This window comes from Myotis lucifugus, unplaced genomic scaffold (genome assembly GCF_000147115.1).
Source record: "Myotis lucifugus unplaced genomic scaffold, Myoluc2.0 scaffold_1, whole genome shotgun sequence".
Taxonomy (NCBI): domain Eukaryota; kingdom Metazoa; phylum Chordata; class Mammalia; order Chiroptera; family Vespertilionidae; genus Myotis; species Myotis lucifugus.
The window spans coordinates 27290810-27316913 of NW_005871049.1; the positions used below are offsets into that span (position 1 = coordinate 27290810).

Below are 26104 nucleotides of genomic sequence, written 5' to 3' on the forward strand. Positions count from 1 at the left end.
CTGGGTCAGCCTTCAAATACCCAGACCTCAGTTCCTCCATCTCTTTTCTTCCCTATGATTTTGCCTCTTGCCCTATCTCAGTCACTCACTTCGAAACCATACGCTAGACTTTTGACATCATTTTTATCAACAACTCCTTGAAATTCTCAATGTCAAGCATCCCTTTGGTACCACCACTATCTCCTCTGGTACCCCGACCCCAACGGTTCTTCCATTCCACCAAGACCTACAGTCCCTTGACTCTACCCCCTTTTGGTTATGCCTCAGACTCCTCAGATCCTCTCATTCCTTGTTACTTAGCATATATCCTTTGGTCAGTTATTGTGCTCACTGCCTTGCACAGAGTTCTAATTGTCTACTAAAATTCACTCATCTTTCTTCAAAATGGTAGAATTGTAGCCACGCACATAGCTGACCATACACACTGCATTTCCTGGACTTCCTTACGTTTAACTGTAGCCACAAACCATATCCCCTCCTGATAACTAGTAGAAGATGTGCCTGCTACCCGGTTTCTATGATTTAGAGGAGAAAGAAGCCCCAGGTCACCAAAGAGAAACAAGACAGAAGGCCCCTTCATTCCCTAAATGATCATTTGAAGCTGAGACCCAATGACCTGGAATGGTCACTTCTGCCTGTTGCTTTAAAACCTAAATAATCCCCTTTAAGTCACAGAATTAACATTGGGTTGCATTGTTACAGCAATCTAACTCCATTGTTAGTAACACAATTCTCACCTCCTTGGTGCTCTCACACTTCCGAATTCTCACCTGGCAAAATCACAACCCTGGTAAAACTCCACCTCTTTTTCACCTGCACTGATTCATGGAATAACTCCTGCTGGTCAGACTCACGTTAAAATCGTTGGCCACTGAATTCCATCAGGCTTTTAATGCTGCCTGGCAATTGGCATTACAGAGATACCATATCTCCCTGTACATGCACTCTTCTGCGTTCCCAAACTATTCTACCCCTTTCACACTCAAACCTCCAGCACTGCCCCAGTCCTCACTCTTACCTGATAATCCTGCATTCGATTTTATTCAGGGAATTGAAGGCTTCAAAAGAAAATTTCCACAAGTTCCTATCTTCTCATCTCCCTATCCTCTCCCATGTATGCCCACCTTCTCTGTCTTATCTCCCTCTATTACTATGGGTCAACTGTCTATACTCCTATTTAAGACCAACACTCCCACATTTGTGCCAGATCTCACCTCTTCTTATTCAAAGACTTTGCCCCTACGATTCTCCCTTCTCCTCCACATCATCAAATTTTCTCTCTCTGCCCCATCTTCCTCAGAGCATACAAATATGCTTCTGGCCATCCCTTGATCTCTGTTCATGTTCATAGCAAAAAGCCTGAGATATCTGTCTTTCTTGAAACTGGATTTTGTCTTATTTTGAAAAATTATTTTGAAAAATGTCAAGCATGCACAAAGGTAGAGAGGCAGAATAATGAACCTTCATACATCATTACCCAATTTCAACAATTATAAACATTTTTTTTTAATTGGGGTGATTGCTTTGTCAGGTAATGATGATAAACATTTTGTCAATCTTACTTCATCAACCCCCCTTCCCTAAATTTTCTGGAGTATTTTAAAGCAAATCCTAGACATCATATCTCATCCTATATAATAAAAGCCTAATATGCAAATCGACCAAACAGCGGAACAACCATTGCTATAACACACAGTAACTACCAGGGGCAGACGCTCAACGCAGGAGTTGCCCTCAGCCCGCAGGCCCAAGGTCAGCCAACGCAGGTGCCAGTGGGAGCCCCCCAATTGCCCCGCCTGTCGCCCGCAGAGGGAGGCGATCTGCAGCAGCAGCAGGGGGCGGGGCCAGTGGGCAGGGCTGGTGAGTGGGCAGTGCCAGGCCGACCAAGGCAGATGCCACAGGGGCCCCCCTGACCACCCCGCCGGTTGCCCCACAGATCGGCCCTGATCACTAGCCAGGCCTAGGGACCCTACCCATGTACAAATTTCATGCACCAGCCTCTAGTCTATAAATATTCCAGTATACATCTCTGACAGTTAAGGACTAAAAAATGGTAGACACAACACCAATATCATATCCAAGTCTAAATACATAATCAGGGGTTAAATTTCCTAGATTGTCTCAAAAACATCCTATATAATAAAAGGCTAATATGCAAATTGTCCCCTCAGAAATTTGAGTCACAGGGAGTTCAACCGTTCGCTATGATGTGTGCTGACCACCAGGGGGCAGTGCAGAACAAAGGAAGGCCCCAGCTGGCAGCCGGCAGCCCGGGGAAGGAAGGCCCCAATTGGCCCTGATTGCCTGCCAGGCCTAGGGACCCTACCCATGCATGATTTTCGTGCACCAGGTCTCTAGTCTTTTTATAATAGATTTGCCTAAATCAGGCTCTAAACACCTATGTCCTTTAAGTCCTCATGGTTTTGTCTAGCATGTTCCTCTCTCTCCTATAGTTCCTATAAGTTGGTAGTTATATTTTGAGGCTCTATTTCCTCCCTTCCTTCCTTCCTTCCTTCCTTCCTTACTTCCTTCCTTCCTTCCTTCCTTCCCTCCCTCCTTCCTTCCTTCCTTCCTTCCCTTCCTTTTCTTCCTTCCCTCCCTCCCTCCCCCACTCCTCCCTCTCTTTCTTTTTAAATCCTCACCCGAGGATATGTTTTTTAATTGATTTTTAGAGAGAGTGGAAGGGAGAGACAAACACTGATGTGAAATAAACATTGTTCGTTTGCCTCCCAGATGAATGCCAACCAGAAATTGAACCCACAACCCAGGTATGTGCCCTGACCGGGAACTGAACCTGTAACTTTCTGGTGTATGGGATGATGTTCCAACCAACAGAGATACCTGGCCAGGGCGATTCTCTGCTTTCTTGAATCCAGTCTAGTCATGAATTCACCCTACTACTGCTCAAAATCTGTGTGTTGTCAAGTTCATTAATGACCCACATTGCTAGATCTAATGGCCCATCCTCAGCCAGCTTCTGTTGTGATCCATCAACAGCATTTGATTTGATCACTTCATCCTCCTTAGTGTGTTTGCTTTATTTGGCTTCCAGGACACCACACTTCTGTGGTTTTACTTTTACCTCACTGGTTGCTTTCTCTCAGTCCCTTTTACTGATTCCTCTTTATAGTTCCTGCCTCTAAATGTTGGAGTGCTGTGGGATAATTTTTTGATTCTTTTCTCCATCTGCACTAATTCCATTGGTGATCTCACCCAGTCCTCAGATTTCAATGATCACTTTTTACGTGCTGGCTACCTAATATATAGCTTCAGCCTGGATTTCTCCCAAAAAACCTGAATTCATACAATCAACTGCTTATTTGTTATATGCATTTGAATGTCTAACAAGCATCACAACTGGATCATGTCCATAATTTGACACCTGACCTCCTTCCAAATCTGCTACTTAGACTTCTTTCAACTTTCCAGTTTTTCATTCAAAAATTTGAGACTCATTCTACACTCTTTCTTTCTACCCCAAATAGAGTCTGTCAGCAAATCTGGGCGACCCTACCTTCAAAATGTACCACAACCTGGTCACTTATCACTGCCTCTACTGTTACCTTGATTCAATCTATTGTCATTTCTTGCCTCATACCATAGCCTCCTCACTGCTCTTTGACATACTCCCTTGTTCTTATCACAGCAGCTAAGTGCTCTTTTAAAAGTGTAGGTCACATCAGGTCCTCTCCTCAAAATATTCCAGTGATTTCCCCAATTCCTTAGAGAAAAGCTGAAGTCCTTAAGTGACCTATGAGACCCCACATGTCCTGCCCACCAACACTTTTCTGACATTCCTCCCAATATTCCCCTCCCCCTCCCCCTTATTCCACTCTGGTCACACTAGCCACTTTGCTAGCAGTTTCTATCATTTGACTTTCGGTCTTTAAGCCCACCTTAGCATATGGTGTTCTTCCTGGGATATCAAAATGGCTCACCCCCTCACATCCTTCAGGTGTTGTCTTCTCAGTGAGTCCTTTCCTGAGTACCCTCTTTATGATTACATTCCCCTAGAAGTAGAATTGATGGGTCAAAGAGTATAAGTACTTGTTTTGAATAAATATTAACAAATTACTTTCACCAATAATGTATGAATATATAAGTGTTCCCCATAGTCTTGCCAATTCAGGTCATTAACTTTTTCATTTTTGACAATCACACTGTATTTTTTTTTCATATCCAGAATATATTTGTTAAAACATCAGTCTCTATGTGGTCTCCACTTTCGGTCCTCGGGTGTCAGGGTTCTCTCCTGCAAGTTTTCCATTGATTATTCAGGAAGTTTTTCTGTATTTTAGTTGTAATATCAGTTTGTTCCTGGCATCTACTTACTCTGCCGCCATTTTTAATCTCCCACAGTGTATTTTTAATTTGCATTTCTTCTCTTATGAGGGAATTTTGACCATTAGTTTAAGAGACATTTGTATTTTTCATTTCTCAAAACTATAAACGCATATCCCTTCGTCCACTTTTTTAAAACATGTTGGTCTTTTTCTTATTTGTAGAGACTCTTTGTATATTATGTAAATGAGTAGTTGGTCTGTGATATGAGTTGGAATAAATTTTTCCACTTGTCATTTGTCTTTGACTTTATGATAGACTTCTCTATGCAGAATTTTTAAAAATTGGAAGTCTAATTCATCAATATTTTCTTTTATGGGTTCTATTGTGTCATACTATAAAAAGCCTTCTCTCATCTGAGATAATTTTTATCACACTTTTTTTTCCTTTTACCATTTAAATCTTTTGCCCATCTGAAATTCATTTTGGAACAAGATGTGGGACATACTAGTACTTCCAATTTATTGTTTTTCCAGATGGCCACCCGTTTGTCCCAACTCCATTTATTGAACGCTTTGTTTTCTGCACTGACATGAAGTGCTGCCTGGGAGATTCTTAGGCAGACTTTTAATAGTGTGAGCTTAGGTTGATGTAATAGTGCTTTCTCTTGTGAAACCTCACCTGGCTGGCAGAGACCTCAAACACCCCACTGAGAGCTGCAAACAAGTCAAACCTGTAACATGCTGAAAGTCCACACCCATGCATATATAATGTTGCCAAATTGTAGCCTAAAATGTTGTGAGCACGTGCTTCTTATGCACTTAGTTCCTCCACCCAGGAGCTAATGTCAAGGGTGGCAGGGAATAGTCACATGGTTTTTGGTTGTTTGTTTTACAGATTTACTCCATTAACATGTGAGGAAGACCAGAACTTAATATTTTCAAATCACTTTGAACGATGGAGAAGAAGAGTGCTATTGTAATTCTCATGTTATCTTTTTTGATTTCAAGCATGTTATTGTGACATCAGCATTTTAGGCTTACTGGATTATATTTTAATTAGTATAAATGTATCCCTCTGTGATCAACTAGCTGGGAAACCAGGCCACTGGGCGTGGATTATGAGGGCCAACGTTTTGGCAATGGGATGAAACTTTTCAGAACTGGTGATGTCATAGCAGGCCATGAAAGCTGGTTCACCTGGCATTATTGACTAGGATGCTTTTTAAACTAGGACACACATCTATTGTTCACTGATAATCATATGATAATGCTGCCAGTAAGATACTGAAAAATCTGGCTATACCTTTTGGATTAAGTTCTGAATTGTCAAAAATAATTACGAAAAATACAAGTTAAGTTTTAAGGTTATTTGGCTGTGTTCCTTAATGGAAACACTATACTAATAAAAGGGTAATATGCTAACTAGACTGGGTCGACCAGACATCTTTCGGTCATCCTGCCTTCCTTCTGGACAAAGCCACAGTGGTGGGGGCCGAGGCAGAGGCAGTTAGGTGTGATCAGGCTGGCAAGGGAGGGCAGTTAGGGGCAATCAGGCAGACAGGGGAGGGCAGTTAGGAGCGATCAGGCAGGCAGGCAGGCAGAGGAGTTAGGGGCAATCAGGCAGGCAGGCAGGTGAGCGGTTAGGAGCCAGTGGTCCCGGATTGCAAGAGGGATGTCCAACTGCTGATTTAGGCCTGATCCTTATTGGCAGTTGGACATCTCCAAGGAGTCCCGGATTGGAGAGGGAGCAGGCCGGGCTGAGGGATCCCCCTCTCCCCCCGTGCATGAATTCATGCACTGGGCCTCTAGTACAGCAGTTCTCAACCTGTGGATCGCGACCCCTTTGGGGGTCGAACGACCCTTTCAAAGGGGTCGCCTAAGAACATCAGAAAACACATATATAATTACATATTGTTTTTGTGATTAATCATTATGCTTTAATTATGTTCAATTTGTAATAATGAAAATACATCCTGCATATCAGATATTTACATTACGATTCATAACAGTAGCAAAATTAAAGTTATGAAGTAGCAACGAAAATAATTTTATGTTTGGGGGTCACCACAACATGAGGAACTGTATTAAAGGGTCGTGGCATTAGGAAGGTTGAGAACCACTGCTCTAGTATAACATAATAGGGAAACTCCTATTAAAAACGCAGAAAGGGTGAGTTTAATCTTGATTCTTTCACCTTTTATCTGAATGACTTTGAGCAATTAATCTAACTTCTATAAACCTTAATTTGTGCATATATAAATGATATTAACAGCACTTACTGTTATACTGTTTATAAAAAAGTAAATTTAAAGCACAAGTAAGGCACTCCCCCTCCATCTGACTGGCAAAGGTCAAAAAGTTTAATATTACATTTGGTGGTGAGAGTATGGTGGAGATAGGTACTCTCATACATTGTCTAGGGGAGTGTAAACTGGTATAACCACCACAAAAAACAGTTTGGTACTATCTACCAGAATTACAAATGCACATATAAACCTCTGACCAGCACTTCCTCTACCTGGAATTGATTACAGATGTACTTGTAAATGAACAAATTGACACCTGTATGCAGATACTTATAACAGTACTGTCATAGGTAAGACAAGAGTGGAAACAACCTAAATTTCCCTCTGTAAGGGGCTGCTGTGATGGAGTCATGCAATCAAATACCATGCTGTAATAAAGAACAAGGACACATTTGTGTTATCAAATGGGAGACTGCCAAGACATAGTGCTAATCAGAAGAAGCCAAGTGTAGAACAGGGTGAAAAACCAAGGGATGGAAAGTACCTAACACACATACATATTTGCTTGTATAATTACAGAAATGCTCAAGGAAAACACTTAAGAAAATGAAAGCATTAATTTCCTTTAAAACTGGTATTTCCTGGTGAAATTTTTCTAAGAATTTCCTAAGTGGTCAGGATACATTTTACTATATAGCCTTTCATTTTTTTTATAATACTTTGAATGTATAACTTATTTTAAAAAAATAAATCAATATAAACTCATAGATACAGACAACAATAGCATAATTACCAGAGAAAATGGGGACCAGGGAGGTACAAGAAAGTATGGGGGGGATACATGATGATGGAAGGAGACTTGACTTGGGGTGATGAATACACAGTACAATATACAGATGATGTATTATAGAATTGTATCCCTGAAACCTATAATTTTATTAACCAATGTCATTCCAATGAATTCTTAAAAAATGTATCAATATAAAGTTTCTAGGTTACTGATGAACATAATAAGCATGAAATACATATTAGTGCTGATTTAAAATTTCAACTTAATTATAATTATTCTTCACTAAAATAAATATATCTTAAGGATGTTTTAAATTAGCTGTTTAAAATTCTAAAACTACAAATTTTATATATATAAGTAATTTTAAACAATAGAATTGATCTTACTACAAATGATAAAGGCACATCTTTTAGCCCATGAAGTCCTACCATTTGGATTTGTTTTCATTTACATTTCTAATAAAAGCATTAAAATATTTGCTAATTTAAAATATGGACTTATGCAAAGAACATGACTAGAAGAAAACATTTTCCATATAAAAATGAGAATTTCCCATGAGTTGGTCTTTGAGCTATTGAAAGTTTTGGTGGATCATAGGTGCCATTTAAGCCTCCCTCAAACAGTATTAGATTTTAAAGAAGAAATGACAATCCTACCATGCTTTAGAATTACTTATTTATAGTTGAGTTTTGCTTATAGTTCTGAGTTTCGAGTAAGTTTGGATGAATTGAGAACAAATAGAGACTCCTTTTTCTATTTGACATATGCATTAAGACTCAGGCTGCATTAGCCTTTTCCCAATAAACTGCATCTAGGTTCCTCACTCTTATCAGATATTCTAGTATATTCTACTATAACCTTTCATCTTGTTCTCCCTTATACTTTGGTAATAATAGCTTCTCTTCTTTCTTTGGTTTTTAATTTCTTACACATAAAGTTTTAGGCCATGCTATATATAAATAGCATTAACATGTGTACCTCTAGACCAGTGGTTCTCAACCTGTGGGTCGCAACCCCTTTGCGGGTGGAGGCTGTCTTTCCTCTTCCAGGGCATGCTTGGGGATATTGTTTTGCTCCCACTCCAAGTTAGGGCATGGGAAATCTTTGGGAGTCTGTGTAGTTCCCATCTACTTACTCACCATGAATCCATAACCTGTCTCTGGGCCTGCTGCCCTCCTGGACTTTTGCATTCAGGAATTCTGGCACACCTCCCCTCTGCTCTCAGATCTCACAAACCCATCTATGTAGGTTTGCTGGCTTCTCAGGAATGTAACCAGGGAACATGGTTTAGACTCCTTATCTCTGGGACAGTGGACATCTGCCCCGCCATTGCTTCCCCTCCTACTATTGACAATCCCCGATTCTCCAGCATAGGAGATGAGTTTGTTTTAGTATTTTCTGCCATTGGAAAGCTATGTTCTTACAAAAAATGTTTTGTCCTAATCTCTGGCTATGCTGGGAGGCTTTTTTGTTCCTGTAAAACCAAGCCTTTTGCAACACCAAAGCCAGGAAGAGACTCCCCCAGCCCCGCCCCCCTTTATTTTGCTGTCACATTTTTTTCTTAAAGCAATAAACACAGAATGCCTAGCTGCTTGTTGGGGTAGAACGATGGGCAGAGACTGAGAGAATACTGGGTGGGGGAGGAAATCTGTTAATATTATCCCACCACACTTATGAAGAACAGACAGAATTGCCCTAACCGGTTTGGCTCAGTGGATAGAGCGTCGGCCTGTGGACTCAAGGGTCCCAGGTTCGATTCTGGTCAAGGGCATGTACCTTGGTTGCGGGCACATCCTCAGTAGGGAGTGTGCAGGAGGCAGCTGATGGATGTTTCTCTCTCATTGATGTTTCTTTTTTTTTTTTTTTTTTTTTCTCTCATTGATGTTTCTAACTCTCTATCCCTCTCCCCTCCTCTCTGTTAAAAATCAATAAAATATATTAAAAAAAAGAATAGACAATTAATAACAATAGGGCTCTTAGAGCAAATATTCTTATCTATCCAGATAAAATTGTGTCCTTAGCCCTAGTAAATAGTGCATGGTCTTGGTTTTGTTTCTTGCTACACATGGGCAAGAAGACTTCAGAAGTCAGAAGCCTTATTGTAAGTAAGCAGACTGACAATGGGGAAAATTGTCTGCCAAGAGGGTTTATCTTTTCACTAGAGATCATTTCTTAAGTGGTTTTAAAAGGTATGACTCTGTTATTCAAGTTGGTTCTAGGAATATGACAGTTTATATAAAGCTGTTACTTCACTGAAAAATCTAGACACAGCGAGAGTAGCATTTAGTCTTTTACACCCAGAAACTTGTATAACAGGAAGAATCACATTAGATATTCTGAGAATGCTGAGGCATTCTCAAAGCACCTTTCCAGTTTTTACGTTCATTTTAAAATATGTTGACATGAGTAATTATTATAATAAAGTATTAGCTCTTTGCAATTAATTATTGCTGACATGCCACATATGAAAATATCTAAGTAATTCATTTAATCCTTATAAAAACCTTAAGATACATATAATATCCTAATTTACAGATACAGAAACTGAGGCACAGAGGCTAAGTCCAAAGTCTCAAGTTACTATCTATGAGATTGAATTAGAAACCCAGAAGTCTGATGGTTGAGTAGAAATGTGTATGCTGCCTAGTTGATCATAATGATATTCATCATGATAATAATGGTTAGGAGATTATGGCGTAAAAGTGACAATTCTTTGAATAATCTAAAGGCTGATTTTAAGCTAGTAAATTAAAATAAAAATTTTAACGTGGACTTTACCATTTGGTACTTGTGAGACAAAGTGTAAGTTACCAGTCTGCAGCCTGGAAATGAGACTGGGTTAGAGAACAATTGATTTCGACTCTTATTTATCCAGAGACACAGAGGTTCTGTGCTCAGCTGTCCTTGATCTTCAGGGAACCACAAGGTAAAAACACCATGGAATAGAAGGTCATCAACTCATTAGAGATTAACATTTTATATTAATTTTAATGTGCTGGACTTTGAAAGGATCAGCATGAAGAGCTGATAATCCTCTCAAATGATACATAAAAGGCACAAGGAAATAAAAATTTTAAAAAATCCCCACCCGAAGATATGTTGTGTTTTTTTTTTGTTTTTTTTGTGTGTGTTTTTTGGAGAGAAGCAGAGAGACAGAAACACTGATGTGAGAGGGAAGAAAGAATCCATGGGTTGCCTCCGGCACCCACCCAGACTGGGCACCAACCCAAACCTTAGGTATGTGCCCTGCGGGGGTATAGAACCTGCAAGCTTCTTGGTGTACAGGGGAGGGCGCTCCAACCAACTGAGCAACCTGGCCAGGGCAGAAATGAAATGTTACCTCTTACAAACACTCTCCAGGCCACCAGCATTGTGTAACTCATCCACTCATTCAAAAATACTGACTGAGCACATGGTATGTGCCAGACAGAAGTGCTGGGGATAGAGCCATGAAAAAAGAACGAAATTTCTGTCCTCGTGGAGTTTACTGGGAGAAGGAAGGTGAAATAGTAAATGAACGAGCAATTAGAACATTACAAAGTGCTGCGGAACAAACTACCGCTCTCTTCCGTACTCCCAGCTTCAGCCGCCTGGAGCCTTTAGCCTAACCTCTGTCACTTATACTACTAACGTGCAGGTCAAATTATAACAATAATGCGCAACTGACGGGTTAGCTACCAGCAGGCTGTGTCCAGGAAGTGATTTACTCCTTTCAACCTTAGGACGACCCTCCGCGGTCAGCACTCCATTCCCATGTTCCAGACAAGCAAACTGCGTTTCAGAGGGGCACTCGCCAACTCATGGCAGACCTGAGGCTGCTGGCACGGGGTGACTACCTCCGAGGTTCCTCTACACCACGATGGTGGCACAGGCGATGAAACACGAGCGAAAAGGATAAAAAGACTGAAGCTGCTACCGCACTGAGTGAGAAGGGAAAACCAGAAGGCACAGCACACAGGACCGGACGCGCGCCGGTCCCAACGCCTGGGAGCGCGGTGGGGAGGCGGCGCCGGAAGTCGAGCTGCCCCTTCCGGACCTGACGCCGGAAGTGGCTCGTCGGCGCCGCCTTCAGGTCGCCGTTGACACAGCCGCTCTTGGGTTTCGGTGACTCCGCAGCCACGAGGTGCCCGGAATCCACTTCCAAACGCGTCTGCAAGTCAAAATGTCGCACCCGTCCCCCCAAACGAAGCCCTCCAACCCAAGTAACCCCCGAGTCTTCTTTGACGTGGACGTCGGAGGCGAGCGAGGTGAGCGGAGTCTGAGATGCGTAGACTGGCTCCGAGGGGGCTGGGCTTCCCGGGATTCAGGAGTCGCCGCGGGTGGGTGCGCTTCGGGCCGGGGGCTGCTCCGTAGGGCAGCGGGAATGGCCACGCTGACTGTCCCGTCTGAATAAATTAGCCTTGAATTTGGGCTTGGGTCGAGCCAGCGCCCTTGTAGAAGGCCACCGATCGTGCGGAAGTTTCTGGAAATTTCTGGTTCGGGGATCGTGGCCATTAGGTTTGTCTCTCCTATTTGCACCTCCCGCCACCTTGCAGCATTACGTTGGCATAAAATAAGATGGTTCTATGTTTGCAGTGAGACATCCAGGAAACCCATGGGTGTGCGTCAGTGGGGCTCCCGTCCCGCCGTGCGTTTGGCGACGCGAGCTTGATCAGCAACTGTCATGTGATTTACAAATTAAAGTGACTTTTGCGTGTGCCTTCTTCTGTATGACTGATTCTTAACTCCGCGGTCCAGTCAGATTGGGGACCATTGTCTCTGTTTTGGCAATAAGTTCCTTGTAGGGACGTGGTTGCCTAGGCTACGCTAGCAGCCCAGACGCTCCCTAAACTCTGGATTCGCCTATTGCTTGGTAACCGAATGGCGCTGGTTCTGGAACACGTTAGAATTGCTGACCAGGCAGGGTGCTTGAATGTTGTACAGACGTACATAGCAGGATCCAGGGGTCCCCGTGGATCATATGGATACACACACACACACACACACTTATATGTACATTCAGTTGGGTTTGAAACTAGTGCCAGGTTTATTTTGACCTGGCTCAGGCTTTAGCTGGAATGGCAACTTTTCCAGCTTTTGCTTCAGAAGCTGTAGCAGGCAGGTTCCACAAAGCACAAAAGCTTCAGCCAAGCTCAAAACTCAGCCAATCTGACGACACAAAGAATTTTTAAATTTTTTTTTTCCTGTAGTTAGTTGGTGATTGAAAATGCTGAGTACATGTTGAAGAAATTACTCAGAACGTAAAACATTTGTTCTTCATGGTGTCCCTTATATGGTGCTGATCTTCTGGCTGTTGTATTTATGAACCATTGTCAGGTGCAGAAAAATAATTGTTTCAATTTAAGTTGACTAAATTTGAATACTAGAAAAATAAAAGAGAACTTGACATCTTAGTCGTCATAATTTTACTAACTGACCTTTTATCATTTGCTTATTTGGTTGGTTGTTTTGCATACTGACACTGTTTCTTATTTTTTTTCAGTTGGCCGAATTGTCTTAGAATTGTTTGCAGATATTGTACCCAAAACTGCAGAAAATTTTCGTGCACTGTGTACAGGAGAAAAAGGCATTGGACTCACCACTGGGAAACCTCTCCATTTCAAAGGTTGCCCTTTCCATCGAAGTATGTAAATTTTCTGAAACTGATTCTTACACATAATCAAATCCTGTCCTATAGGAGTTGGGGAAGACACTGTGGGGCAAAGGTTAAAAGTTACTATTAGTTTCTAAGAGGATGCTTTGACACCTGAGGCAATAGCTCAATGTCATAAAGGTTGGGCTGTAGAAGGCAGAATTAATTATAGGAGTGTACTAAGGTTTATTTCTAGAGAAATGAAATATACTAGTTTCACCAGTTCTCTAACTAGAATGTGATTAGATTGAGAAAAAAGAGTGTGGCCATGATAAGTAGGTAGACCTTGGATGGCTTGACTACCAGGTGATAAAAAAGTTAAATCTTCTTGGGCAGGATTGCTTGGGAAGGCTACCGCCGACTTAAAACTTTCGTGTCTTGGGCACATGGTGTGATGTGATGAAAAGATGACATTTCACACAGCTTATCACACTTTCTAATTATACTTTTGTTTAGTGATTATTTGGTGGTTCCCCCAATAGACTGAAGGTTCTAAAGAGTTAACATAGCAGGCCCTGGGACTGCTGTCCTTAGAAAGGTCTGCTCGCAAGGTTGGCCATTGTGTAGAGTCTGGGAATTTGGAACTTGAACCATTCCCAAAATCATAAAGGTGGATTACTAAGCCTAGACTCTTTATACAAGTAATTCGATTTCCTTTTGGGAGTCTGGAATTTTGGTACATACTAGGGAGAGAATACCTATATGATCATCCTCAATGAAAACCTATGGGTGCTGAGTCTCTACTGGGCTTTCCTGGGCTGGAACAAATCATATACGTTATTGCACTTTCTTTGCTGGGGGAAGAAAATGCTCTGTGACCAGCTTGTGGGAGGGTGAGAGCACAAGGAAGCACATGGATTCCTCTAGACTCTGCCTGTATCTTTTCCCTTTATTAGCTAGTTGTGTTTCCTTCCTGTGTTGCTGTGATACAACCAAATGCTGAATCCCATGAATCATAGGGAATTTCTGAACATTGGGGTAGTCTTGGGAATCCTTGACACTGAGAGATGATTTTTGCTGAAATATTTCTGCCACAGTATAACAAATCTTAGAATAATTGGCCTTTATTCAGGAGACATTATTGGGTGACTAATATGTGCCCAGCCATACACATAGTAACAAGGATGAAAGACAGAGTAGCTACCCTGGCTGGTGTGGCTCAGTTGGAGTGTTGTCCCATATACCAAAAGGTTGCGGGTTTAATCTCTAGGAGCCTATATGGAAGGCAACTGATCAATGTTTCTCTCACATGGATGTTTCTCTATCTATCTATCTCTACTTCTCCTCCCCTCTCTCCCTCTCCCTCTTTCTAAAAAAATCAATAAACATATCCTCGGGTGAGGATTAAAAAACACAAAGAGTTGCTGTACTTAAGGAGTTAATTATTTGCCAGAAAAGACAGATCATTTTGATATACTGGGGGTCGGGGGAGGGGGTCCCTTCAGCCCGGCCTGTGACCTCTTGTAGTCCGGGAGCCCTCTGGAGATGTCTGACTGACAGCTGATAGCTGATTTGCATATTAGCCTTTTATTATATAGGACTAGAGGCCCGTTGCACAAAGAGATTCATGCAATAGGCCTTCCCTTCCCCTGGCTGCCGGCACCGGTTTTCCTCCGGCACCTGGGACCCAGGCCTTCGCTCCGGCCGGAGCCTTCAGTCTTCGCTCCGCTGCTTCACCCCTACATATGCAAACTAACCGCCATCTTTGTTGGGTTTATTTGCATACTCCTGATTGGCTGGTGAATGTAGCGGAGGGACAGTTAATTTACATGTTTGTCTATTATTAGGTAAGATGTTATACAATGGAGGTAGAGTCTAGCTACTAGGGGAGAAAAATTAGGAGATCCAACTTCGGGATGCCAGTGACAGTTTTATTGCAGAGGTGCCATCTGAACTAATTTTTTTAGTGTTCGTGGGGCATCAGGCAGTAAAAGTACTTTGGACTCAAATTGTGAAAAGTCTTTTAAGAGTAAAATGGTGGAGAAAGATAGGAGAATGACATGACTAGAGTCATTTTAGGAAGTTGTCTTTATTATATATTCATTAGTTAACATTGCTGAAGTCATAGCTTTGTTTGTTTTTATTAAATTTTTTGGGTGACAGTTAACATGAATATAGCTTTGTTTCTAATAGCTATTTTCCTTTTTTGTAGTTATTAAGAAATTTATGATTCAGGGTGGAGACTTCTCAAATCAGAATGGGACAGGTGGAGAAAGTATTTATGGTGAAAAGTTTGAAGATGAAAATTTCTATTATAAGGTAAAGTAGACAAATGCATGTTATGATAATAAAGGGTACTATGCATGGGCACTTGTTGGGTTAAGACACCGATAAATGTCTCAAGTGTGTTTAGATTCTCCTTTCTTTCTAAAAGGTGTCATATTTGGCAATATGCGCCTTTGATACGGAACATTTTCATCCAGTAATGATTTGGCAAAAATACTATAGTTATTTCAGTGTGATCCAGGTTTACATACTTCAGTAAAGCTAATGAGTTTTAAAGTGTGGCCACCATATGGCAAAATTGTTTCCAGGAAAATGTTCTCATTATCAGAAGGATGGTAACTTGTGCATCTTTATGCTTGAATTTGAAGAGCAACAAAACCATCGCTAATATCCAGGATATCAGGGGATTTGCAAACTAGAGGATATGGTTAATGTCCAAGCTCCTAAAGGACATTAGTGGTGCCTGTGCCTTATCTTCATTGTCCCAGGATGTAATCGGGTTATATTGCATCATTCAAGTTATAAGAATGGACATGTAAGTACAAAAGTAAAGTGATCTTTTTGGAAATGAGGAAAATGAACAAGGTAATGAGTATAACTTGAAAAGAAAATCTCATCTATATTTTAAGCAGTATTTATTGACTGCAGCTGTTTGAATTTAATACTGTCACTGGCACCAAAGGGTTTATAAAAATGAAAGGCCTTGATGACAAGGAGTTTATAATCTTAATGGGAAGACAAGATTAAAACACATGGGACAACTGGAGAATAACAATATGCCCGAAATATCATTTGGTCTGGCCCTGCCAAGGCATTAGGGGTGAGTTAATTAAATGTTTGACCAAAGAACAGGCTAATTTTTAAGTTGATAATTTTGTATGGTCCTCGAATAGTATTATAAATATCCAAATGGCCTTTGGCAGAAAAAAAGTTCCCCACCCCCGATCTAAAGAAAGGAGGCCTATTGAAAGGACACAGTTCTTGCCTTCTACAAACTTGGTAACCTTGAAAGCTGAATTAGATTTAGATTGGAGGGTTAAAAGGCATTTTAGGTGGGAAGACTAACATTAGATTTATAATGCTTGGCCCAACAAGGAATAAATTTAGAAAGCCTGAGGAAAAAGTGCAAAGATGAAAACTGGATTTCACAGAACCTTTGAACAGGTTGGTGCCAAGGAAGAAATTTGACTTCAATATATATGGATGCAGTAGTTTCTTTTGGGCATTCCCTTAAGAAGTGATTCACCTCGGATGAAAGCCATAAGTTTTGGATTCTTCTGAGATTTGAAAGTACCTAATTGAATATCCTATCTAAATTGAATAATCTATCATGGTTCCCTGTTTATTGATGTGTAAAGGAAGAATCATAATGTAGGCCCATAAAAGTCAAAAGACTGTTTAGTGTTTCTCAGAAAAAAAGACCATCCATCATAAAAAAAGACAGTATAATTATAGATTTCCTTAATGTAGCATCTTCATCTTAAAGATGAAATATAAGCATTTTCTTAATATGGCCAATTTAGAAATACACCCCCCACTGTTGTTTGTCACTTTATTTGATTTCATCAGCATTTGTTAAAGTTTAAAAAGTGATTAAGTAACCCTACATTTTGTGAATTAAAGGTTGCTATTAAAATAAAGTACAATTATATTTTTTGATCTAAATGATATTACAGTCTACCATAGTTTTGTGTATGGTCAGTAAAAGAACAATTCAGACTAGTACCTCTAACCTTGGTTTTCATTAAATTAATTTTGTTTCTACAGCACGACCAGGAGGGCTTATTGAGTATGGCAAATGCAGGCTGCAATACAAATGGTTCTCAGTTCTTCATCACAACAGTTCCAACTCCTCATTTGGATGGGAAACATGTGGTATTTGGCCAAGTAATTAAAGGAATGGGTGTGGCAAGAATCCTGGAAAATGTAGAAGTGGAAGGTGAAAAACCTGCCAAAGTAAGTAAATAGTTTACCCTAGATGCTATCTTAAAGAAATGTAAGTAAAAGAATCTGATGATTATTAGCTGGAAAAAGTTAGGATGACTTTTGGTATAGAAGCCTGAATCTGCCACTTAAATTCGAGAAAAAGATCAGGGCAGCTTCAAAAGATTTTTATTATTTCAATCTCAATCTTGGTGATTTAAGTCTTCCTATACTTGCAAAACTTTGAGTCAGCCTGGATACTAGTTCATCACAGAAAGAGGACAGGAAATGAAGAATCATATTCAGACTCTGCCATTTAATTGGTGGTTTGGCCTTGATCTTATTCAATTTCTCTTAGTCTGATTCCTCATTCTACATAAATTACTTAAGGGTTTAGAATAGATTATATAACTCTAAAGATCCTTGAGTTCTAAGTCTGTGGACCAATGGCCATACTACTACCCAACCCAATTGGTAGGGTTGTGAGAATTGGGAACTCTGATACCTATAGGAGGTAGGCTGTCACTCAGCAGTAGTAAATTGAAAGCAGTGCCCCAGCTAAAGACAATTATATAGAGAATGATAAAGTTTTCAGTTCATTTTGTGTACACTGAGATGCTGAATAGCAATAAAAGACTTTTGTAAAATAGTGACATTGTTCTATTACTTGGAATGTTTTTAAAGGGTATTTTGTAATTAGAGCAGATAGGTGAGCCTCCTAAAGTCAGTCTGTCATTTTAGAAGTGACTTGGACCATGTTGCATATAACTTGAAGCTATATAGCTTTTAAACCCAGACTTTTTTTTTTTTAATATCAATATGTTAGTGCCCGTCTACAATTTAGGATTATTTTTACAGTTGTGCGTTATTGCAGAATGTGGAGAATTGAAGGAAGGGGATGACTGGGGAATATGCCCAAAAGATGGTTCTGGTGACAGTCATCCAGATTTCCCTGAGGATGCAGATCTAGATTTAAAAGACGTGAGTACTTTCAATTAGTCAAGCTTTAATTATTTCAATTACTAAAACTATTTAGTACTAAAATTTTGAGATATTTGTGTCAATCTGTCTTAGAACCCAGCATTAAACCACATTACTTACTAAAATCCAGCATATTTGTATTCTTTTATACAGGTAGATAAAATATTATTAATAACAGAAGACTTAAAAAACATTGGAAATACTTTTTTCAAGTCCCAGAACTGGGAGATGGCCATTAAAAAATACACAAAGGTTTTAAGGTAATAAAATATTTTTAATAAATTGCTTTTAAGAACTTGTAAATTGAATTGTAAACTGAAATTCAAGAGTTTATTGTATTTTTGGCAGATTAGCTGCATTTTTTGTTGCCTCCAACTTCTTAATTTTGAAAAATTTCCAAATACAGAAAAGTTGGAATAGTACATGAATGAATGCTCATATATCTTAACCTACAATTCACTAGTTAATTTTTACTGTTTGTTTTTGAAGAATCATTTTTGAGAGGAAGTTGCTGATACCATGATACTTCACCCCTGAATATCTATTATTATATCCTAAGAAACAAAGACATTCTTCTACATAACCTTACTACCATTAAAACACCCCAAAATAACATTCATACAATATTATCTAATATGTAATCCACATTCAAATTTCCCCAATTATTTAATTTTTTTTTTTTTTACTCCAGAGGCAGTTGTATCATTTGGTTTTATGTCTCTAGTTTATTCATCTTTAATAGTCCCTATTCTACAAGTTTTTTGTCACTTACACTTTGTGGAGTCTTAAATAGGTTGCCTTCTATAATACCATCTGTTTGATTGCTTCCTCAAGGTTAGGTTGAGGATATTTTGGCAAGAGGACTTAAGTAGGTGATGTATATTTTCTATGACATCACACATATTGAAGGCACATGTCAGTTTTGAGTTTTGGCACTTGATTAAAGTGATGTCAGCCAGATGTCTTATAAAAATGCCTTTTCCCCTTTGTAAATAGTAAGTACTCTGGGGTGATACTGTGAGATTGTGTGCATATTCAGTTTCTAACATTTCATCCAGTGGTTTTACATCATTGAAGACCCTTGCCTAAATCAGTTATTGCCTTGGTGATTGCAGAACTGTGATTTTTCTAATTTTATCACTCATTCTACAGTTATTATAAGCTAGCATTCTTCTGTTTGAAAGAACCTTTCCTCTCCCCACTTTCAAGTATCACTATAGACTGTGGATTTTTTTCAGGTCTTATACTATTACTATAATTTTTTTTTTGAAGCCCAAAGGGTTCCAGATTTTTCTAGTGGGAAGCCCCCTTTTCTACATCCTTTTGACATATTCCTCTTAGTCTGTGATCACTTGGCTTACTTTCCGACACAGATGTTCCAGGCTCATTTTATACTTAACCCGTTTCCAGATTGGTATCAGCAATTTCTCCAAGGAGCGCTGATTCTTTTCACTAGGGTATAAACTTTAGAGAACAAATTATGGGAACCAGGTATGCTTATTGTTTCTGAGTCCTTGTCAGTAGACAGAGCTAGGAACTGTATTAAATGACAATTCAAAACCAACACTACAGGGTTCTTCACCTTTCCCATTCCATTCCCTGTCACACAATGAGAACCTTGCTTCTCAAAGTACGTAATCGAGACCTGGTTTTTAAAAATAAAAGGTGTTAATAGTGCACAATTATCTTTAGATATGGGGATTATTCTTAAATTGGCCTGTTTGAACAATTTGGAAAAAAGTTGTAACAAATAAAAATAAGTTATCTGAAGAAGAAAAGATAATGAATATTAAGAATATTAATATTAGCATTTGATAAACTTTTTATATCAGAAGTGACCTAACATTTTTTGGCATAGTTGAAGCAGAATATGTCTTATGCTAGTTTTACATTTTACTTTTATTAATGTGTTCTCCAGATATGTGGAAGGTTCAAAAGCTGTTATTGAGAAAGCAGATAGAGTGAAGCTGCAACCTGTAGCTTTAAGTTGCATGCTGAATATTGGTGCTTGTAAACTAAAGATGTCAAATTGGCAGGGAGCAGTTGACAGTTGTTTGGAGGTAAGTCTGTTTGCTGTTGAACTTTTTGACAGTGTTGGATTATGATTTATGAACTTGAACAAAACAATTTTATATACATTAATATATCATTGCATAGGACCTAATGAGACTCGATAAAACATGTCATTTCATCTCTAAATATTTTGGACATCAGTTTTCCTCTCAATCCATTTACTTAGCTTATTGTATTACTTAATATCTATTAAGATACTTTTCCTTTTTTCCTCAAAGCACATATATCAGCTCACTTATTCATTTAACATATTGAACACCTGTTATGTGCTAGGCATTTGAAGACAAAGCCAGGAATGACTAAGAATATGGGTTATGGAGTCAGTCATAGTTTTTTTATTAGACCTCTCACTAACTTTGTGATCTTGGGTAAGTTCCTAATTTGAAAGTCTTTATATGTAAAGTGGAAATAATACCTGCCTCATGGGTTTATTATAAGGATTATATAACACTAGGGTCCCTAGGCCTAGCCAGTGATCAGGGCTGATTGGGGCCTTCCGGCTGCCAGCCGGGGCCTTCCTTCGTTCTGTGCTGCCCCTTGGTGGTCAATGCACATCATAGCGATCGATTGAACTCCCGGTTGAACTCCCAAGGGGACAGTTTGTATATTAGGTTTTTATATATAGACTAGTGGCCTGGTGCACAAAATTCGTGCACTTGGGAGCAGGGGTAGGGGTAGGGTCTCCAACCTGGCCTGTGCCCTGTCACAGTGCAGGAGCCCCGCGATCCATCGCCCACCTGGGGCTCCTCGATGGATTGCCCCAAAGAGGTAGGCCGGAGCCAGGAGAGGCCTGTGGACCCCTGGGCCACGGCGGAGGCCTGTGGACCTCCGAGCGTGCACCTCAGGAGCCTTGGTGCACGTGTGTGGAGGCCCCTGCCATGGCCCCACCCCTGTCCCCGATGCTGCAAGTCCCCACCCACCCACACCTGCTATGCGCACAGCCTGATGATCGGTAGTTACTGTGATGGCGTCCCAACAAATTTGCATATTACCCTATTATTAGATAGACTAGAGGCCCGTTGCACAAAGAGATTCGTGCAATAGGCCTTCCTTCCCCTGGTTGCCAGCACTGGTTTTCCTCTGGCACCCGGGATCCAGGCCTTCGCTCCGGCTGCAGCAGAGAGGCGAAGCCTCTTCAGCCTTCGGTCGTCGCTGCTCCGGCCAGAGCCTTCAGTCTTCGCTTTGCGCCTGAATATGCATATTAACTGCCATCTTTGTTGGGTTAATTTGCATACTCCTGATGGGCTGGTGAGAGTATTGGAGGGACGGTCAATTTACATGTTTGTCTATTATTAGGTAAGATAGATATGTAAAGCATTTACCAGTGTTGGGCACATGTTAAGCACCTTTATGGAGACATCCAGGAATACTAACAGCAAAAGCTAGAAAGGTAAAAGCATACCTTACTTAAAATACACAATTATGACTTTTTCCCTATTGTAGAGCTGAAAAATTTTCCATACTAAACATTGTATTTTAGAAAGACCACCTCCAATAATTTTAATGTATATTGTACATTCTGTACATAGACCAGTAACATCCACAGCAAGGAGAAATAAAATGAAATCCTAATTTGGTAGGGTAGGTGGAATAGGGATAAGAATATACTTAGAATGGAATACAACAGAGGAAAAATGTTATCAGAGGAAAAGATTAGTCTTCACCAATTTTCTGGATCTCTTTTTGACCTTTGTGAGGCAGATAATGTACCCTTTTCAGTAAATCTAAGTACTGACCTTTAAAAGATGTTAAGTAAAATAATATTTTTAAAACATTTATTTCAGAGTAGAGACCTATTAAAAGTTATTCATCCTCCTAAAAAATTACATGCAAACAGACTTTTATTCAAAACTACAGGCCCGGTGCATGAAAATTTGTGCACTGGAGGGGGTGGGGTCCCAAAGCCCGGCCTGCCCCCTCTCACAGTCTGGGAACCCTCAGGGGATGTCCTACTGATGGCTTAGGCCCATTCCCCGTGGAAAGTGGGCCTAAGCCGCAGTCTGGCCTCCCTCTGAGGGAGGCGACTGGGCCGATCAGGGAAGGTGCCACCCCCATCATCCTGCTGCTGCCACTGCCGGCTACCGCGGCTGCTGGCCCTCAGCCCTCGCTTCTTAGTGCTGGTGGGTGGGGGGCAATCTGGGGCCAGGCTGGCTGGGGAGGGGCTGTGGGAGTTTGAGGCATAGCAGATCGCACCCCCATCCAGCCTCTGTGGAGGTGTGCTGCTGGGACTGGGCCTGTGCCGCTGCCTCTGTGGCTGCCTCTGTGGAAGGGGCAGCACTGGGACCAAGACCACTCAGCCCTCTCTCCCGCCGCCTCTGCAGAAGGGGCCATGGCGCTGGACTGGCCCGCGCCGCCGCCTCTCCTGCACCGCCGGCCCTCGGCCCTGGCAGCCACAGCGGCTTTGTCTGGAAGATGTCCAGTCTATCCGGTCTAATTAGCATATTATCCTTTTATTAGTATAGATGGCTTTCTTTGATCAGTTAGGGCCAAATCAGGAAATAAAAACCATACTGAACTTTAAAAGAAAATATAAAAGGGGACTGGAATAATAAGGGATTGGCTAGTAAAGAGATTCTAAAGTGATGGGACCAGCGGATCTGTTTCCCCTAGGTGGGTATGGAGCCCCTCGAAAGAGGCACCTCTCTAGACCTCTGGCTGAGATCCAGACCTTTTTGGAGAGGGGATGGCCATGGCTTTTGTGTGGCAGAGGCAGTCACTGAGCACCACACTTGTGCTACTCACTGGAGTGCCTGGGGAGTTTGTCTGTGGAGAGTTGCTACTGACAAACTGCAGGAACCTAATAAGAGGAGCACACTGGAACCTGGAAGAGAAATTGGCTTTCTCTTCCATGTCCATGTAGAGCCCTCTACTGACAAAACTTAACATTGTGCCACCTAGCAGAGGAGAGATTTATAGGGTTCATCTTCACAGAGCAGTGAAGGGTTGATTTGGAACTGACAGGCAATAAATTTAAATCTAGTACATACATTTAATACTTAATATAAAGTATTAATTTGATTCTTTTTTCTAGGCTCTTGAAATAGATCCATCAAATACCAAAGCACTGTACCGTAGAGCGCAAGGATGGCAAGGATTGAAAGAATACGACCAAGCATTGGTAAAATTTTGTCCTAAATTTCACTTTTAAAAATAGACAACCACCTTCATAAATCATATACCTAATATTTCCTAAAAACTTTTTTCCAATTAAAGGCTGATCTTAAGAAAGCTCAGGAAATAGCACCAGAAGATAAAGGTAAGTTGGCAGTTTTTGTAGTGAAAGTTCACTTTGTCCTTTAAGAATTTCTCTTAATGAAACACTGTACCCTTTGCCACTTAGATATTTATTCCACAGATATTACAGAATGCCTGTCATTGGGCCAGGCACTGATCATACTGCATTGAGCAAGTTAGGGTCCCTGCTTCAGAGAGCTTACATTCTAGACCAGGGGTGGGCAAACTTTTTGACTCGAGGGCCACAATGGGTTCTTAAACTGGACCGGAGGGCCGGAACAAAAGCATGGATGGAGTGTTTGTGTGAGCTAATATAAATTCAAAGTAAACATCATTACATAAAAGGGTACGGTCTTTTTTTTTTTTTTAGTTTTATTCATTTCAAACGGGCCGGATCCGGCCCACGGGCCGTAGTTTGCCCACGGCTCTTCTAGACCCTCTCCAGAATACTGTCTTCACATATCTGAATACTATTTGTTCTACTGTATCATTTGAGATCTAGTTCCTATTAGTTTAATTCTAGTCAAAAGTACCAAATGACTATTATGGTGAATTTAATGTTTATGACCATTCCTTAAACTGAATGTGGCCATAACCCAAATATTCTAGCCAATAGACTAATAGAAAAGCTTTGTGATACCATGACAAAAATAAGGTTGTCTTTCAACTACACCAACTACTAATAGTGATACTACATCTAGATATTAAAATATACCTTTGGCTTCTTTAATACTAAAGTAAAACAGGAGGCACTTCCCTAATGGAGAAGGCAAATCTGTATAATTCAATTGAATTCTCTCAATAGACAGTTTTCTAAAATTATGCTTAGTGATTATGTATTGTTTTCTCAGTATACATTATTTTGTTAATAGGGCAAGAAGAATTTATCAAGGGGAAGTTAACTATCATACTAAAACATCTGTTTATTGTTCAACCTAATTTTTGGATGTGTGAAAACTAACTCCTATTACATATTTATTTTGCAGCTATCCAGGCAGAATTGCTGAAAGTCAAACAAAAGATAAAGGCACAGAAAGATAAAGAGAAGGCAGCATATGCAAAAATGTTTGCTTAATAAGGAATTCAGTTATCCTTAAATATTACACATTGATGTATAAAGGCAATAAGAAAATTTAAGGGATTTTTGTCTATTAAATATGATCCCTAATGTGTTTCCTTTGATACTTCAGTTCCCCATTGTTTACAGTTTAGAAATACTTATACTGGTTCACTCTTAATAAAAGTGTTACAAAGTACAGTGAAGTTGACCCCACCCCTCCGGCTATCTGTATTACAAAGAATAATGGTGTTCAACCTATTTTTAAACTAAAGATACATCTTGTTGAATAAACAGATGAAAGCTTACGTTTGTGTTATTTCCCTCAATTCTTTGATATAGCTTTCTGTAAACTGGTTGGTTTGTGCTGGTGTTTTATACTCACAGGGCCAGATAGTAAATTTTTAGAACCATTTTTTCTGTCACTACTACTCATTTCTGCAAAAGGCATGGCATGGCTGTGTTCCAAGAAAACTGTAAGAAAAGTGGTGGGCTGGATGCCAACCTCTGGTCTACAGTATACATTTATTTTCATACTTGAAGTCTTGAATTTGGCAAGTCAAATGTACATAAAAGGCCAATAGTTTATTCTGCTGTTAGTAATGAATCTTTGAAGAATTGAAGAGATAAGTAAATGCTACATCACTAATAAAGTTTTATTTAAGATAAATATTGATAGTTTTTTATGGGACAAATTTAGGTATAGTATAAAATTATTTCCCTGATATTTTATGAACATTCTGATCAGTAATATGCTATAAGATATGTTGATACTTGCTAATTTCTCAACATTATAAAGAAAGTGTTTATCAGACTTGCCTGCAAATGAAATTAGTTATAGTTTACATTCCATTGTAAGCAGGTCCTCCACCACCTTCGGGTACCACCCAGTTAATATTCTGACTTGGATCTTTAATATCACATGTTTTACAATGCACACAGTTCTGAGCATTTATCTGTAACCGAAATCCATCACCTTGTTCCAAAGGTACAAATTCATAAACTCCTGTAAAGAGAAATAATATTGTTAAGTACCTAACTTTTTCAACTTTCAAAATTCAAAAATAGAAATTGAAGTCCTGGAAATAGTAGCTACAGAAACCTTGAAAGTTTTTTTCAGAATGTTTACCCATAGAGCATATTACAAAGATCTTGGCTGCTTTTGAGTTACAATTCTGTATATATAATGTGCTATATGGTACTGTAGCTGAAAAACAACAACAGAGCCAGTCTTAATCCTGTTTATAACCTGGTATTATGACAGAAGTGATTAAAATAAAGTCAAAAGACAGTCAAAGTCCCTGCCCTCAGACATTCTAGTCCCTCTCCACAGTGTACTAATTTTTACACAGCTGAACACTATTTTAGTGTATCATTTGAGACTCAGTTACTATTTTATAATTGTAGTTAAAAACTCAGCACTAACAGATACAGTAATCATGATGAATTTCAAATTTGGGACCATTTTCTTGAGTTGAATGTAGCTATAGCTCGGTATTTTAGCATCTATATATATACTGTCCGTGCATGGGTATATGTGTGTGCATGCAACCATAACATTTTTTTAAAAGTTATGTGAATGTGGAAAGAGGTATTCTTTGGTGTTCTGTGGGCCTTATCCTGGTCCGAGGGTAGACACAGAAAGACCTCTTGAGAAAT

General features: G+C 40.0%; 2 protein-coding genes across 4 annotated transcripts in view; one reads left to right on the forward strand and one right to left on the reverse strand.

Moving 5' to 3' along the window:
* The first annotated feature begins 11370 nt into the window (after positions 1 to 11370).
* PPID (peptidylprolyl isomerase D) lies at positions 11371 to 24753 on the forward strand. Of its 2 annotated transcripts, XM_006081849.3 has the most exons (10): positions 11372 to 11566; positions 12802 to 12942; positions 15104 to 15210; positions 16945 to 17133; positions 17959 to 18081; positions 18235 to 18341; positions 20000 to 20141; positions 23186 to 23272; positions 23368 to 23410; positions 24375 to 24753. In XM_006081849.3, the coding sequence occupies exons 1-10, from the start codon at positions 11482 to 11484 to the stop codon at positions 24461 to 24463; spliced, it is 1113 nt and encodes a 370-aa protein (XP_006081911.1). In that variant the 5' UTR covers positions 11372 to 11481; the 3' UTR covers positions 24464 to 24753. The 2 variants fall into 2 exon arrangements, with proteins under 2 accessions (XP_023611167.1, XP_006081911.1); XM_023755399.1 differs by lacking the exon at positions 17959 to 18081 and having other exon boundaries at positions 11371 to 11566.
* Positions 23483 to 26104, reverse strand: part of ETFDH (electron transfer flavoprotein dehydrogenase) — a 30220-nt gene continuing 27598 nt past the window's right edge. For both annotated transcript variants that reach the window (XM_006081850.3, XM_023755380.1), the window contains one exon: positions 23483 to 25451. In XM_006081850.3, coding sequence (XP_006081912.1) covers positions 25288 to 25451 — 164 coding nt within the window. In that variant the 3' untranslated portion in view covers positions 23483 to 25287. The remainder of the gene's footprint in view (positions 25452 to 26104) is intronic.

Bases quoted from the DNA above. Each gene is read 5' to 3' on its own strand.
- PPID (XM_006081849.3), top strand. From the start codon at position 11,482: ATGTCGCACCCGTCCCCCCAAACGAAGCCCTCCAACCCAAGTAACCCC. The intron at 17,134-17,958 runs GTAAGTAAATAG...TTATTTTTACAG, and splicing joins AAGGTGAAAAACCTGCCAAA to TTGTGCGTTATTGCAGAATG. The intron at 18,082-18,234 runs GTGAGTACTTTC...TCTTTTATACAG, and splicing joins CAGATCTAGATTTAAAAGAC to GTAGATAAAATATTATTAAT.